At 43.4% G+C, this 15100-nt stretch overlaps 1 protein-coding gene across 1 annotated transcript in view; it reads left to right on the forward strand.

Moving 5' to 3' along the window:
• cdh22 (cadherin 22) overlaps window positions 1-8003 on the forward strand; it is a gene marked incomplete at both ends in the record, with an annotated part of 67916 nt that extends 59913 nt beyond the window's left edge. The window contains one exon of the mRNA XM_079747764.1: window positions 7429-8003. Coding sequence (XP_079603890.1) covers window positions 7429-8003 — 575 coding nt within the window. The remainder of the gene's footprint in view (window positions 1-7428) is intronic.
• Between the last annotated feature and the right edge of the window lie 7097 nt (window positions 8004-15100).

Consider the following 15100-nt stretch of genomic DNA (forward strand, 5'->3'; position numbering starts at 1 on the left):
TGAACAGTATGGATCCACTTGACTCACAGGAGCATCGGGGAATACAAGGCAGGGTAGAGCAGGGAGAGACAGAGTGAGCAAAAGGCTGGCTCAGCACTCTCTTCCCTCCGGAAAGCCGGCTCAAAATACACACCGATTTTATATATATATATATATTTTTTTTTTTATAAGACATTCTCTTATATTAGACAACACACACACACACGGTCACTCACTTCTGCGTGCTCGCACGCTCACATACACGCACACACAGAAACATACACACAGGAAAAGAGGCATGCTCATACAGACACACACACACACACACACACACACACACACACACACAAACAGGAGAGTGGCTGAAGAGGCTTGATTTGTCCTCTGTCAATGTTTCATGAGTTCTTCATCCATCCAGCCATATTTTTCCTTGTTCTTCAGTGTAAAGAGAAGAGAAAGCACGACTTCAGTGTTTTTTGTGTGACTCTTCTTGTTTGTAGGATCTCCACACACTCCCAGTTCATGAGGGATGATGTATTATGTGAAACCCGGTGGAGGCCTAAAAAATAAAAATAAGGGATACATTATTTGAAGACCTGCAGTAACGAGGGTAGTTGATGTTGAGCTTCCATTTACCCTAAAACCATATGGAGAGTCTCCAAAAGCACATGATTTATTCATCAGGGTGACTTTAAAAGCTTCGACAGGAGTAGTATGAATCTGAGAGGAGAAACTGACCCTTTTGCAGCTAAGAGAGAAACAAAAAATGAAAGATATATTACGGCAATGTTGAGGTTTCGGTGCCCTCGGCTCCAGTACCACAGGGGTTTACAACCTTGTGTTGTGAACACCACTCTTGTTATGTAATAACTATGTATGGGCTGGCATGGTTCAGAGTCTTCAGTTGTTTTTTCATTCATACATTTATTATTCATTCCGATTCAGGTGCCTTAACCAAATACAATTATAAGGAGCGCACAGACTACATCACCCAGAATCACTGTGTTGAACATTACACCTACAATGTCAAATCAATTGGGAACAGTTGTCACGTTTTCGTTTTGATACCAGAGACACTAATTGGGGCCAAGGTGTCAATAGCGATTTTTGCTTACAGATTTTGATCCGTAAAAACAGACAGCAAAGCACCTCATCGATAGTCTGGCTATTGCCAGACCAAGATCAATCGCAGATTGCACATTGGTCTGGGGAAGCTGCTCTCATTTTCTACAGCACAAGAGGCGTGATCAACGGGCGTAGTTCAAATGACTCTGTACACAATTGGCTGCTTGCCATCGCTTCCCTGTCGTCATTGTGTTAAACCAGCCAATAGCGCGCCAAGGGGAAAAGCCAGCTTGGTGATTGGCTCCCGCAAAAACGTATTGGAAGCAGAAAGAAATGTATTGCTCTTCTCCAGGTCGCCCTTGTGCAGGGCGAACTCAAAACGCCGGCAGAATGGGCGGGGCTACCCAGTCTACCTCATCGAGGCATTGACGGACGGGCTGAGTTCCCTGGGCTCTGCCAGTCCTCATTTGGACAGTTACATCTGGGGCCCCTGATATTACTGTTCACATGACTGTCCACTGCCCGCATGGCTAGGGAGAGAGGGGAGGGGGACAGAGATGGACAGCAGTGTGGACAGCAGTGTGTTAACAGTTATCCCCGGGTGTTAATAGCAGATGGCGGAGTCGATGTGAGGCTGGGCGCTAGAGTAGCGCGTGCTAGCCCCGCTGGTGTTGGCGCGCCTATCTGAGAGCCCACTCTGCTGTTAGTGCTCATGTAAACACTTTGTGTACACACACACACACACACACGTATACACACACACACACAAATGCGCAAACAACGCACACACACAAACACACAGACACACACACACTTACACACACACACACACACACACACACACACACACACACAGAAAAAACAGCCACTAGTAGCTCGATAGCTATTATTGTATCCCATGAAAGCATATGTTGTACATACAATGGATACATGAAGCCTGAGGTCTCTCTCTCCTCTCTCTCTCTCTCTCTCTCTCTCTCTCTCTCTCTCTCTCTCTCTCTCTCTCTGTGGACTATCCTTATTACATCAATTGTTGCACTGATGAGAAAAATTTAAAAACAAATTTCTGCCTAATTACCCTACAAACAAACAGTACCTCCATCAGTTTGTTTAGGGGGGCTGGTGGGGGGGGGGGTTCTCTGTGATGAATCCATTCCGCTACACTCAAGCATCTGCAGGCATCCATTCCAATCACCTCCCATCTGCCATGATGAACTGGTGGGCCAGTGCAACCGGTGCTGCCCAAGGGTAAATTAAGCGTCTTGTCAGAAATGGTATCCAACATCTGCACGCAAGAGGAATCGCAGTTGCATGTGTGTGTTGGTTGGTTGGACCCGTCGTACACATAAAACAGAAAACAGAAAAACACAGGAAAAAAATGGTTTGTATGGGCCCGAGAACGTATGTTGATGCAATAGTTGCGTTTCCAAGCGGATTTGACTTTGCAAGCTCAACGCCCCCCAGTGGACTTTGAAGAAACACTGTGATAGGAGGCATTGGCTCCTCACTGCTTAATAGTTGCTGCAGCTCCTATCTGCTGGTCGATCCGTGGTTCATCTACGTCATTCATTAGATGTGGGTGCTCAGATATAAAGGGTGTGTCCGTCCTAATTTGAACCCAACGTTTAGGGTGCTAAGTGCCTCCTGAGCTGTTGCAGTAGCTCAGGAGGTGGAGCAGGTCTTCTGTCAACAGGAGGACCAGCTCCTCTTAGCTGTGGGTCGAGGTGCCCGTGAGCAAGACGCCTAGCAGCAACGGCTCCATCAAGCTGGTGGTTTCCTTGGACGGTTGACCCCGCTGTCGGTGTATGAATAGGTGAATGGGAGGCATTCATTCGGAAGCGCTTTGAGTGGCCACAGTTTTAAAAATGTGCTCTATAAATGTTTTTCATTTACCATTTAAATACTCCTGAATCAGTCAAAAGGTGTTTTACTTCCGTATAATTAGCCCCCACACTTATTTCCTGGCAGTTATTCATAATTCAGGATGTCCTTCTAGTTTTTTATTATATTCATTTTGGATTAACAAATACACTTGAATGGCAGTTATTTGTTGCTCTTTTTAAATACTGAAAAAAATGTGCGGTGATCCATAATATGACGGTATATCTGTCTCTGTTTATAGATCATTTTCCTCATTGTGGAAAATTATGGAGGTCTTCACCATAATGTCTAAGGGGGCTTCCGTATGTTCTCATGAATCGAACAGAACCCTAATGACCCTAAAGGAGACCCATTCCAGCCACATAAGGAATTGTGCTGTTTCACCATAATGTATTCCTCCATGAACTGTTCCTCCAAAGCCTGCCTAACGATTTTCTGAAAACCCGTCCAAACGATTTTGGGAAAACCGACCCTTACACACAGTGAGCCAAACATCTATTCCCAAAGTCAAGGACATTTTTTTTTTCCTCATGTAGGCCTTCTAACAAAAACATATTTCTCTCCTCATTTCTATATGTGTTTATTCATTTTATGATGCCTTTCAGGGCTTTTGTACTATCGTGATAAGAAGGAAGATGTTGCTGCATACAGCCCCTGGTACCCTCGTACGGACCAGGTAGTGATATTGAAATCATATACATTTGGACGGTGCGTTACGTTTAAATTAGTGTGACCGTTTTGAAATGAGTTATTGACTCGAGAACAGAATGCCATTGAACACCATCTACTAATCCCAAGATAAACCTCGCTACAAATTGTCTTTGTTGTTTGCGGAAAAAAAAAGAAAGAAAGATATACCAACAACGAGATGTGTATCACCAGACTTCATTATACATTGCACACACCCTCCAATATATTTTTTTTCGTTCTATCAGCCTCCGCTTTGGGCTTATCTGTATGCATGGCAGAGTTCACAACTGCAAGGTTCCCTAGTCAAATTACCACCCTCATCGCTGTGGATTTAGAGTAATTGTCTTCCCCCACTCTTGGCATGCATGGAAGTGCACACCGGAGTCGAACAGCCAACCCACGGATGTGCGCCTGCAACCGCTCCCTCCCCCCAACCCCCCGAAAAGAGAATTAACTTATCCAGTTTACGGCAACGGAACAATCGAGCGGGAATGAATGGAGGCGCCGGTGTCCAACGGAGCCTGGTAAACAATGAGGGAGCAGAGGGATTACACATTATCAGATAGCGCATAGTCTAGCCCCCTCCACCCCAGCCCCAGCACGTCCCAACACCCCCCCACCTCCCGAGACAGGCAGCGTTGTCTCTTCCTTCCGCCACGGATGGCAGGGAACTCACACGCACACAGACGCAGCACACCCCACCTCTTCCTCCCGCGTCGGCCCGCATTCAAGTCGTTTACACAAAATAAGGGACAATTAGGGGCCACCGCAACAAGTTGTTTGTGCGATTAATACGCGTGTCGCTGATGTTGTTTTGCAATTTGGCTCTGCAAAGGGGAATAATGGGTGTGAAGCGGTAGGAAGAAAAATAAACAGCAGAGTCGTGCTTTTGGAGTCATGTGCTGACAGGGAAAGTCACTTTGTGAACGCATATATTTTCCACTTGAAGGGCTCGGCATAACTTTCCCCACTGTCAGAGGAGCTAGCCTTGTAGCATCAGCAACCATGTCTGGCATCTCCCTGACGATGTGTTTGTTGTTGTTGTTGTTATATGTGTTCATGTTGCAAATGAACATATTTTTCAAAAGTTGTTTGGGGATCTAACACATTTTTTTTATCATCTTGTTATTTTACCATCCGATTAAAAAGGCTGCTCTTGAAATGGGGGAAGATGGCATCATCACAGAGAAACAGCTGAGAAAGCGTAGAAATGGAGGCTGGACCGTTCCCCCTCTCATGAACACATAACTCTTTGCCCGTAACCCATTAGACCATGTGAGGGGAGAAGAGTTGGAAATCAACTTAGCGCTTATTTCCACTCTAACCTTTGTTGACATAAAATTAACAAGTCCATGTTTATGTCCCGCACCTCCCCTCATATTGACTCCGATAAATGTTCAACTTTACTTCTTATTAGCTCCAAACACTTTAATGAGGTTGTTTGTGTGAGTGTGCGAGCGTGCATCTGTGGAAAGGACACAAGCCGCTAGCATCAGGAAAGGACACAGACCGCTTTGATCCCACAGTCAGTTACCAAAGCATGGAACAGCCAACGCCCCCCTGCTGGCTTTGCATAACGCAAACGAAAGCTATGGCAGGTAACTCCGTCGGCTGCAGACAACCAGCCACACACCCAGCAGTGTGGCTGAAGAAACAGCCGAGCACTTCCATTCTGACAGTCCACGCGTACCATTCACAGCTGGCATGCTGTGTTCTGGCATTTTATTTTTGTCAGTTCAGATTCTACGACCCTGAGGCGAGTGGGAGGAGGAAAGAGCCTTAATGTATAGAGAGAGTCAAGCACAGCCACAGCCCCGGAGCTGTCGGAGAAGACGGGCCGTCGGACTGCCGGGGCGCGCGGCTCACAAGTTACTGCTAGATGGGGACCCTATTAATAATGTCTTCATAAAGGCCCAGTGGGATTTTCTATGCATCTAGAGCGGTTGAAAACACACAGTGGGAGGTGAGGGCAGAATAAACGTCAACATTCCAAGTCAGTTGGAAGAATTGTGATTTAATTCTCCAAATACCAAGCGAACACGGAGAATCTCAGTGGCTAGTTCATCTTCATTAAATGTATTATACTTCATTAGATGTTGTTAAGGCTTGAATATTAATGGGTTTTTAGCATAGAGTGGTGCAAGGCAGCAGATCATGTCCCAAGTTGCAAATATGGATTGTTTTCAGCCGCTGGTTGGCAAGAATGGCGAATGGCAAAACTACACGCTTGTAACTGAGATGTGTAAACCAATGGGTGAAAATGTTTTTCCAGTCTACGATTCAATATGTTTTTATGATAAATACATATTGTATCTCACATGAGAAAGACTGTGTTCATTATAACACGTAATTGTAGTTCCAACCGAGCAACTGGATTGGTACATTACCTCTAGAATGTGATCAAATAAACATGAAAGTACACCTACCTGTGCTCAAATGAGCCTCATCACTATGATATTACTCTGCAGATGATTTGGGCCATATCACTACCTTACTAGCATAAAAATTAGAATTCCCAGAATTCTAATTCCCCGTTTATGTTGGATTGTTTCTGGGTGTTAGTCAGACCCCATGTATTTCCAGGAAAACTGAGATGACAAACATAGAACAAAGAAGGATTAATTTGCCCCACCATATGGCTATATTTAGATGTTCTATATTATTTATTTTTGAAACGGTGATATAATTACAATATGACACGAGAGGGTGTGCTTTACCGGTAAAGCAAACCTCTTTTGTAAGATCGCTTAATTAGTTTCTCCAAACAAATACAACTTTTCCTGTCTGATCACCGGTAATTATAAAAGATTGCTGACTGCTGTCGCAGGCTGTCAACGTATCTGTTTGACCTATTAAAGCAAGACAGAGCCCAAAGCCCAGCGGAGGGGAGTGTGGGCGTCGTGGTTGCGCCACACTCGTCTGATCACGACCGGAGATAGTAATTGGAGTAACGAACACAAGATTAAAGGCTCATTGATTCATCGCGATGCATGAGGATTTGTTTTCCTCTGCGCTCATTAGTGCGTTTAGCGATGCGTTGTGATTGGTCCAACGGTTAATTCACCTGTAGCAGCCTCTGCGTCGGTTACAAGGGAAGCTGGGAGCCTCTGGGCAGAGGTCGCCTCTGCTGAGAGGCAACAACACGGTCGAGGCTCTGGATGACTTATTGATACAAAAATTGGATTCCATCAAGTCTTTCGGATCAGTCTCAGAAACAGGGGAAGGGGGAAAAGGAATCCATGCTGATGCATTAATTATGCCAAATTTGACCAGGACCCATCATCTTCCCTGGCTGAGTCCTCTGCTATAAGTATATAAGAATGGCTAAGTAAATTCAGTTTCAAACAAACCAACAAACTATGGTTAGGATCTGATCATATATATATATATATATATATCAATAAATAATACACATATATATCTTTAAAAACCACAGACGGCCCCATGGTATGTATAATTACTGGCAAAGAAACTTCTTTAACCTCTACTGTGTTTAAACTTCTCAAACTTTAGACCTGAAATTCCTCCAATTCAAGGACTTTAAAAACGGTTTTGGAATGGAACTTCTCTATCGCACAGCTTTTGTTTTACCAATAAATCCCACAAGGACCTGGTATTGTTCATGAGTCCATGGAATGTTCAGGGCTCACATTAACTATTCAAAACTCTCACTGCTATTTTCTCACTTTCTGTGCACTGTATGGCGACGTGCATCAATCGATGACCACCAAAGACAACAACAAAATCCCCATTCTCACCATGCTCTCTCTCTCTCTCTCTCTCTCTCTCTCTCTCTCTCTCTCTCTCTCTCAGTGCTGGTGCTGCTCATCCTGACCCTGAAGCGCCACCGGAAGGGCCAGCGGATCGCCGAGGACGAGGAGGACATGCGCGACAACGTCATCAAGTACAATGACGAGGGCGGCGGTGAGCAGGACACGCAGGCCTATGACATGAGCGCCCTGAGAAACCTCTACGACTTCCCCGAGAGCAAGGGCCCCGACGCCGGGCCCCCGGACCTCCGCTCCCTGCCGCAGTGGGTCCAGGCAGGCCGGAACGGAGCTGGAGGCGGGGGCGGGTCGGCGACCGGCTCGGGCACGGCCTCCGCGGCGGCGGCGGCGAATGAACCGCCGGCGGACTTCTCCCTCTTCAAAGGCTACATCCGCAAGAAGGTGGAGCAGGCGGACGCCGACCTGTCGGTGCCGCCCTACGACTCGTTCCAGACGTACGCCTTCGAGGGCTCCAGCTCGCCGGCGCTGTCGCTGAGCTCCATCCACACGCTGTCCACGGCGTCGGAGCAGGACTTCTCCTACCTCAGCGACTGGGGGCCACGCTTCAGGCAGCTGGCGGGCTACTACGCGCCGGCCAACCCGGAGGAGGACGGCTCCTAGCAGGAGGCCGTCGCGATCGCCCTAGTCGCCTCCTCTCTCCGACTCCTCCTTCCTGCTCCTCCTCCTTTTCCGCCTCCTCCTCCTCCTCCTCTCACCCCCTGACCTCGGTCGGATCATCAGACAGGACTGGACCCTCGTGAGGACAGAGAGCACCTGCTCCTTGATGGGATAATGACATGAGGCGGCACCACACTTTGAACTCCACTTTGGTAAAGAACTTTCTTACGACAATGCGATTAAAAGCAAGACTGAAACCCCTTCTGTCGAGATGTTTTTTTCACGTCAGTTGCTTCGTGTTTTCTGAGTGTCAAGACAAGAAACCGAGGTGTGGATATGAGAGACAACGCAGTAGCGCATAAAGTTACACAATCATCATCTGGCGAGGCGGGAGAACACACCGAGAGGACATGTTGAAAGGGGGCACTGCCAGCACACCAAGCAGGAAAACATTACCATTTAAATATGTCTCCAGGCAGTTATCTCTCTCAACTCACTGACATAAATCTTTTCTTTTTTCATCAGCTGTTGCAAACAGCAGGAAGAATCAGCATTAAAAATGAAACCAGGAATGGGTAGATTTTTTTTGTGGAGGGGTGGGGGGGTTTACGATTTTAACAGGCCAAGGCAAAACTATCAAAAAAAGAAAAAAGTATTTATTTAAGGAGAAAATATTTATGTATTTATTAATTTCTATGTATTTATTTATTTATTTTGAACCATGATCCACATTTTTGAATGAGGAGAATGGAGGGGGGGAGGAGGACAGTGGAGAATGGAGTGAGGCTGAACATGGACGTGGAGGAAAAATACAAAAAGGGGTTTGAGGACTCTGAGAACGTACTGTCAGGGACAACACAGAAGGACTATTGGGATGGTCAAACCGTCGTGTCTGGTTCACAGCAGATGTACATTTTGATTTAACTTTGACTTTTTTTTCTATTAACATTATTTCTTACAAAATGAAAAAAAATCAATTGTATCTCTGACTGGTAGTGGAAAGGGTTATCAAAAGATAGACAACAATGGTTAAAAACAGAGTGATTATAAAAGAGTTGTTGATTCAGTTTTATATCAGTTGGATTTTTTAATAATTTCCTGTGTTTTTATTGATTTTATTTTACAATGAATTAAAGTTCAAGTGTCTTTGTAGTTTTAATTGTCATAAATTAGGGACAATTATTTTTACATACATTAGGGACAAATATTTTTCTCTTAATAGCCAGTTATAAGGCAATAAGGCACAAACAGCACGAATGATGTAAGACTAAAAAAATGTTATTTCATACATATTTCCTGATTTTCTGTGTGAGTCTGTATTATGCGTTCATATAATTTTATATTCTATGGTATTTTAAGTATTCTTCCCTTTAAAATTTGCTTGGGCGGGGAAGGGGCAAAATTATGATTTCAAAGATGGATATATATGAAGTTTATATGGGACATGTACTACTGACATTGGCCACCACCATACTTGTGTCCCACAAGCCTCCTCAATGTTGACATAAACTTGCAAATGTATGAGGAATTTAATAATGAAATTAATGAAAATCAATAAATATTTAAGTTTCCATTTGTTAAAGCCTACCTCTTACTGTCTACTATCTATTATAAAATTTTACTCGATAATCCATGATTTCTGTATTCCTAATTGTTGTTTGATGAAGATGTCTTTGGAATGAACAATAAATAATTGTATATGTCACTTGGGTTTGCACCAGGGGTACATTCAGTAAATAGACGAATCTGAGACAAACTAGACGAGAAGCAATCACCGGAGTGCCCCATCGCTGGCCCCTAAAACTCCTAATAGTAATTGTCCAAGAGTCAAGCGGGATTGAGACGCACATCAAGTTGCTTTCATCATTCTGCTCTGCTGCTAAAGTGGCCGCTGAGAATTCAGGCTTGCACTTCATGTTAATTTGTGTTCTGATTGGTTTTCAAAGGAAATGTCGGCTGGGTTGTTTTTATAGCTTATCGACTGATGAATGCGGATCATTTATTGTTAAGTTGTCTTTTGGATTTGATTCAATGTTTTTATGAAAGCAACTTTGGCCCGCCCTGTGCATTTGAGCGGATATCTGAAGGATCAATTTAAACGCAAAGTTTCAGTGACTTCGTCTTGGATACATTTCCTCCCTCTACTTAAAGAACTTGACTAGGAAGTTGATTTAAAATATATAAAGTCAGACATGAGGTTATCTTTGTTAGTTTGTGGTCTACTTAAAAACGATATTATGTTTGAACACATAATGCATCAGGCTGTGTGGCTTTTCCTTTCAAACCAGGTCTTATTGTGGCCAACCTGCAGGTCATCAATTCACCACAACAAAAGCACCAGAGAAACAGAAACAACCCCTGTCACCTGAACCCTGCCCTCCTGTTGCCAGCAACACACTCTAAATGATCGAGCCAGAAGAAGAATAGTTGTGCTTTCCGGTTGTTCTTATAAGTCATAATTGATCATTCCCCATGCATCTACGGCGTCTTGCTTGACGTTTCTATAGCAGCAACACATCCTGCATTCAATGCAATCATTTTCTTACTCACACACTTTCTTATATGGAAAGAGTATTCTCTTTTTATACCATCACAGTCTAAATTAACATTCTATATTGCACTTGACAAGTTACAAATTGACACAAGTCAAAGTGCAGTGCTCGGTGTAATAAATCGTAGCTGTGAGCTTCCCAACACCTCGTTTATTCGCACATTATAAGGAGATAATTGTCCAACACATTCCCGGTCATAGCAGCAGCCAGTGTGAAATCTTTGTATGCATTTATGTAATGTATGTGAGTGTTTGACTGTATGTGCGTGTGTGAGTCTGAGTGTGTTTTTGTGACTCCCTGTGTATGTGTGTGAGGGATTGTGCACCAATTATCTGATTGTGACTATGTGTGTGTATGTGTGTATGTGTGTGTGTGTGTGTGTGTGTGCGTGTGTGTATGTGTGTGTGTGTGTGTGTGTGTGTGTGTGTGTGTGTGTGTGTGTGTGTGTGTGCATGTGTGCTTACGAGTTTGCGTGTATGTGTGCAGTACTAATCAGCAAATCTTCTGCGGAGACACTGGTGAGAGTAATCCTATGAAAGTGGGGGTAAGAAGCCAACCTCAGCAGCACAAACTCTCCCTGGGCTCCTCTTAGTCACTGCGCTCATTTTGTAGCGCAAACGAGGCTTTCGTTGTGACCCCGGCTGAAGCCATTCCTCACTGATAGTCTGTATATGTGAACATATTAATGTGCGGCTATAAATCAGAACACTTCCCCCTTAACTCCAAGGGCACCGCAGGTTCATTCGTTCAGCGGTCCGGGGCAGGGTGATTGACAGTTCAGCTCGGGGGGGAATGGTCGTCTTCACTTCTAATATCACAATCTTCTTCCCTTCCCTGGCCACTTAGCCTGATCATTACAATCGATTAAACATTCGGGATCCCATATGAATGAGCAGGATGGAAAATGTAACCACCTTATTGTAGCCTTATTAACATCATTAACAAACAATATAATATATATTTTTAAAGATAAGTTTCATGCTATTTTATTGTCTTCCCAAAGCATAGCATTATATCAAATCCTACATTTTGTCATACGGAAAGTGTAGACTCTTGATCAATAAGTTAATCAGTTGAAATTACTATCATAGTTAATTTCCCCATTGAAATAAAAGTACGCAGCTCACTAGTGTCCTTATTGCTCAGAACCGAAATGCACTTATAGGGATGATTCAAGGGCTAATTCCCAAAACACAACTCTTGTAGGCACAGACAGGCAACCTTCAATTGCTAAACACATCAAGGCTGATTTCATTTTTAATGTCTGTATATTTAAGGGCTCTGCATCTGAATCTTTTGTTTTTTTATTTTTGTTATAAATATTGTAGATCGGATATTTTTGCATAAGTATGAGACGTGGATTGTAAGGTAATCTGATTTTATCCATTTAGTAAATTACTTCTGAGACCTACTGGTACTCAATGTTGCGGGGAGGATATTAGGTTTTAAAAGGCCATGAGATACAGTACAATTTGGATTTTAACACAAATATGAGAACCAATCTTGGAACAACAAAGAAAGGGCCAAAGAAAGGTAGACAAATGCCTGAATAAAGAAAAATAGAGAATGAAAAAACCAAGATGGACACATTGAAATAATTAGGACAGGGGAAACAATTAACAATAACAAGATACTGATTGATTGCAGGGGGGCGTGGTCACGGTCGTGTGACATGCTGGCTATTTGAAAAAAACTGCATTATATTGAAACATGTCATCCAAAATCATCCCATAATTATAAACTAATTGGCAGGGCTGAAAGAAATCCCAATTATATGGTCCAATGAATAGTAGTTAAGTCGACAGCCAGTGAGTTATGGCGTTCAATAGTGACTCCTGTGTACTGTGACATAACTATAACTCATTGCCACGTGAGAGACAATTGATCTGGCACTGTGTTTGCATTACCAGGTTGGAGTCTGCATCCACAGCATCCCTGTCACTTCCAATAAAGAAGGACATCTGTTCAACACGGGGCCACAAGCCCCGAGTCTGTCCGCTCCTTTACCAGCACTCTGTGTGTTCTGCTGGACTGTGGAGTGCATTATTTGCGTCACACTCTTGTGTTATTGTTCATCGACTTTGTTGATGTTCACAGTTGAGAGAGGAACACAACAAAACAGCGTGAATGAAGGATTTTTATTGGTGGAACCAAAACTAGTTATTTATTAATTCAAGTATGTGAATCTAGTTTTCATCCCCTACTAACAGAGTCGCTGCAGATATGCCTTTTCATAATGTCACGTTACATTTTTTTTGGTATCACTCCACAAGTAGTCCGGTAACTTGGCAACCCCAGCGTATTCGGTTGCTAAGCGATGTCAACGTTTTAGGCGGACTATTCTTCTGCTGATCAAGACTACGAATGCTGGTAACAAATAAATTGTAAAAAAAAAAAAAAAAAAAAAAAAAGACACACCATGTGAAGTTAGTATTTCGTTTTGGCAAGTATCCGTGTAATAAGCGGGATAATGTATAGAACGTCGCAGGTCATTTTTGAAAATAAGCCTTATTTTCCCAATAATGACCGGCGTTCTATACATTGTCCCTTACGTAATGTTGTGTAACCCAGTTGAAATTCGGGTTCTGGTTATTTAAAATAATAAACAATATTATATAAGAGTTTATTATTTTTCATAATGTTTTTTCTAAATTTATTGTAAATGTTGTAGATATCCTTTGCTCAATTGAACTGTTATATGGTCATCCAACCAAAAGGGGGCGCAATGAGGTGTTTGTGGGTGAATGTGGAGAAGGCGGGAAAGTGGAGGAAAAGGAAGACGTGCTGGAGGTAGGGGAAAAAAGGTTTTAGTGGGATGGAGCACCTGCTTGCGATGGAGTACAGTCTTGTTGAAGGCTGATGACATATCAGCAACCCATAAGATGCAAGATTGTGTTTGGTAAATGAAAGTAAAGTTCAACACGAACTTGAAAGCTCCAACGGAGCGGTTCACATACGACCCGGTCAGTTAATTGACAGAAGTAGCAGAACAGTGGCTTGCTAACTAACGCAGCTAGCGACGCTACTACCACGGGGTTTCCGAGGGACCGCCGCACGAGATAGCGGGTGTGACCACGCGGGTTTGCTGACAGGGCTCGGGCGAAGGAAATCACGCGACAAGCAGTGAGGAGCGCCTGTGTCCTTTCCACGGACTTCCCCAGTACTCTCACGGACTTCCACGGACCTTCAAGGACGCCCATCGCGTTTTACCTGGACGTGTGAGTAGCCGACCGAGTTCTCTTGGCTCGGAGGAGCGAGGAGGACTAGTCATCAACAGGCCTGCAACGGGGTTTTCTTTTGCAAAGGATTGTTTTATTTTGTTTCTTTTATGTGCCGGCTTAGTTAGTAATGTTAATTACTTGTAGCCTGTATGGTAATAAGATGTCCAATATGGGATCTGTGACATGCACTTATATTGTTCTCAAATAAGTAAACGTTCCAATTACTTGGTTGGCTTACTAAATACGTGTAGTGTAGATATTGTGTGTTTAGTGGTTCATCAAAACTAATAATTTAAGATTGATTGAAGAACCTAGGGCCCTGCCCTCTTTATTATAGGGGTAAAAGTGCTACAGTTGCATTGTTGCAGGAACATCACTGCAGCGTACATTATAATAATGTGATTTTGAATGTTGCAGGAACTTTGCTACGGAAGGCCATTTGCGCAAATAACGTCTTAGAAATGTTGCATATAAACGCAACAAAAATGTCCATGTTAACATGCACTTTTTTGTATTGGCAAATGAGGGGCCTTGAATCAAGACAGTCATACATATTTAAGATAAGGTTCTGTAAAGGATGTCAAACTTTCATTGTATTCCGACATATCAACAGTGTTACAAATATTTTAAAGGATACATGGTAAATTGTTTAATTATGACATTTTAGCAAAGTTAGGGGACATATTCTGTTTTTAGGGTCACCACGGACATGTTGCCTTGCCTGCACCAGATATGTCCCTGCGATTTTATAATCTGTGTTTAATATGCAATTGATATACCAGAGATTTTGATTTTATTCTCTACTTCATTAGGATTATCTCTGCTTTAGGGATTAAAACAGGTTTTACAGTTCTTCGTTCTTTGTTACAATAATGTGGTAAAATGAAGGATATCTAAATTAAAGGCATCAAGTTTTTCAAACTCAACTTTGTGCAGAACGGCAAATTCCTGCTAGAGGCTGCAAGCAAACTCCACTTCTCTATCTCCCACTCCTTGTTTTCTGGGTAACCGGCAAAATTCCCTTATTTTTCACAGGGCAGCATAGAAAATCTGACAACATAACTAGCTAGTTTACACAGTTGAAAGCTAGCTTGATCCTCTTACATGTCTCTTTGTAGATGCCCTTGAGACCCTTTTTCTGTGGGCTTGCACTCTCATAGGCCCCGGCAGAGCAGCAGGATGACGCCTTCTTCCCCTTAGGCCATCGCTCCACCTGCACCGTCGTCAAGTGTCACCCCCCCCCCCTTCATTCCTAATATTTTGGGGGGAAAATATATGCTGTCACTTAGCCAGCGCTGCCTCGAGGCACCAGGCTTTAACAAAAAAC

The sequence above is a fragment of the Pollachius pollachius genome (genome assembly GCF_949987615.1).
Source record: "Pollachius pollachius genome assembly, chromosome: 12".
In the NCBI taxonomy this organism is placed as follows: domain Eukaryota; kingdom Metazoa; phylum Chordata; class Actinopteri; order Gadiformes; family Gadidae; genus Pollachius; species Pollachius pollachius.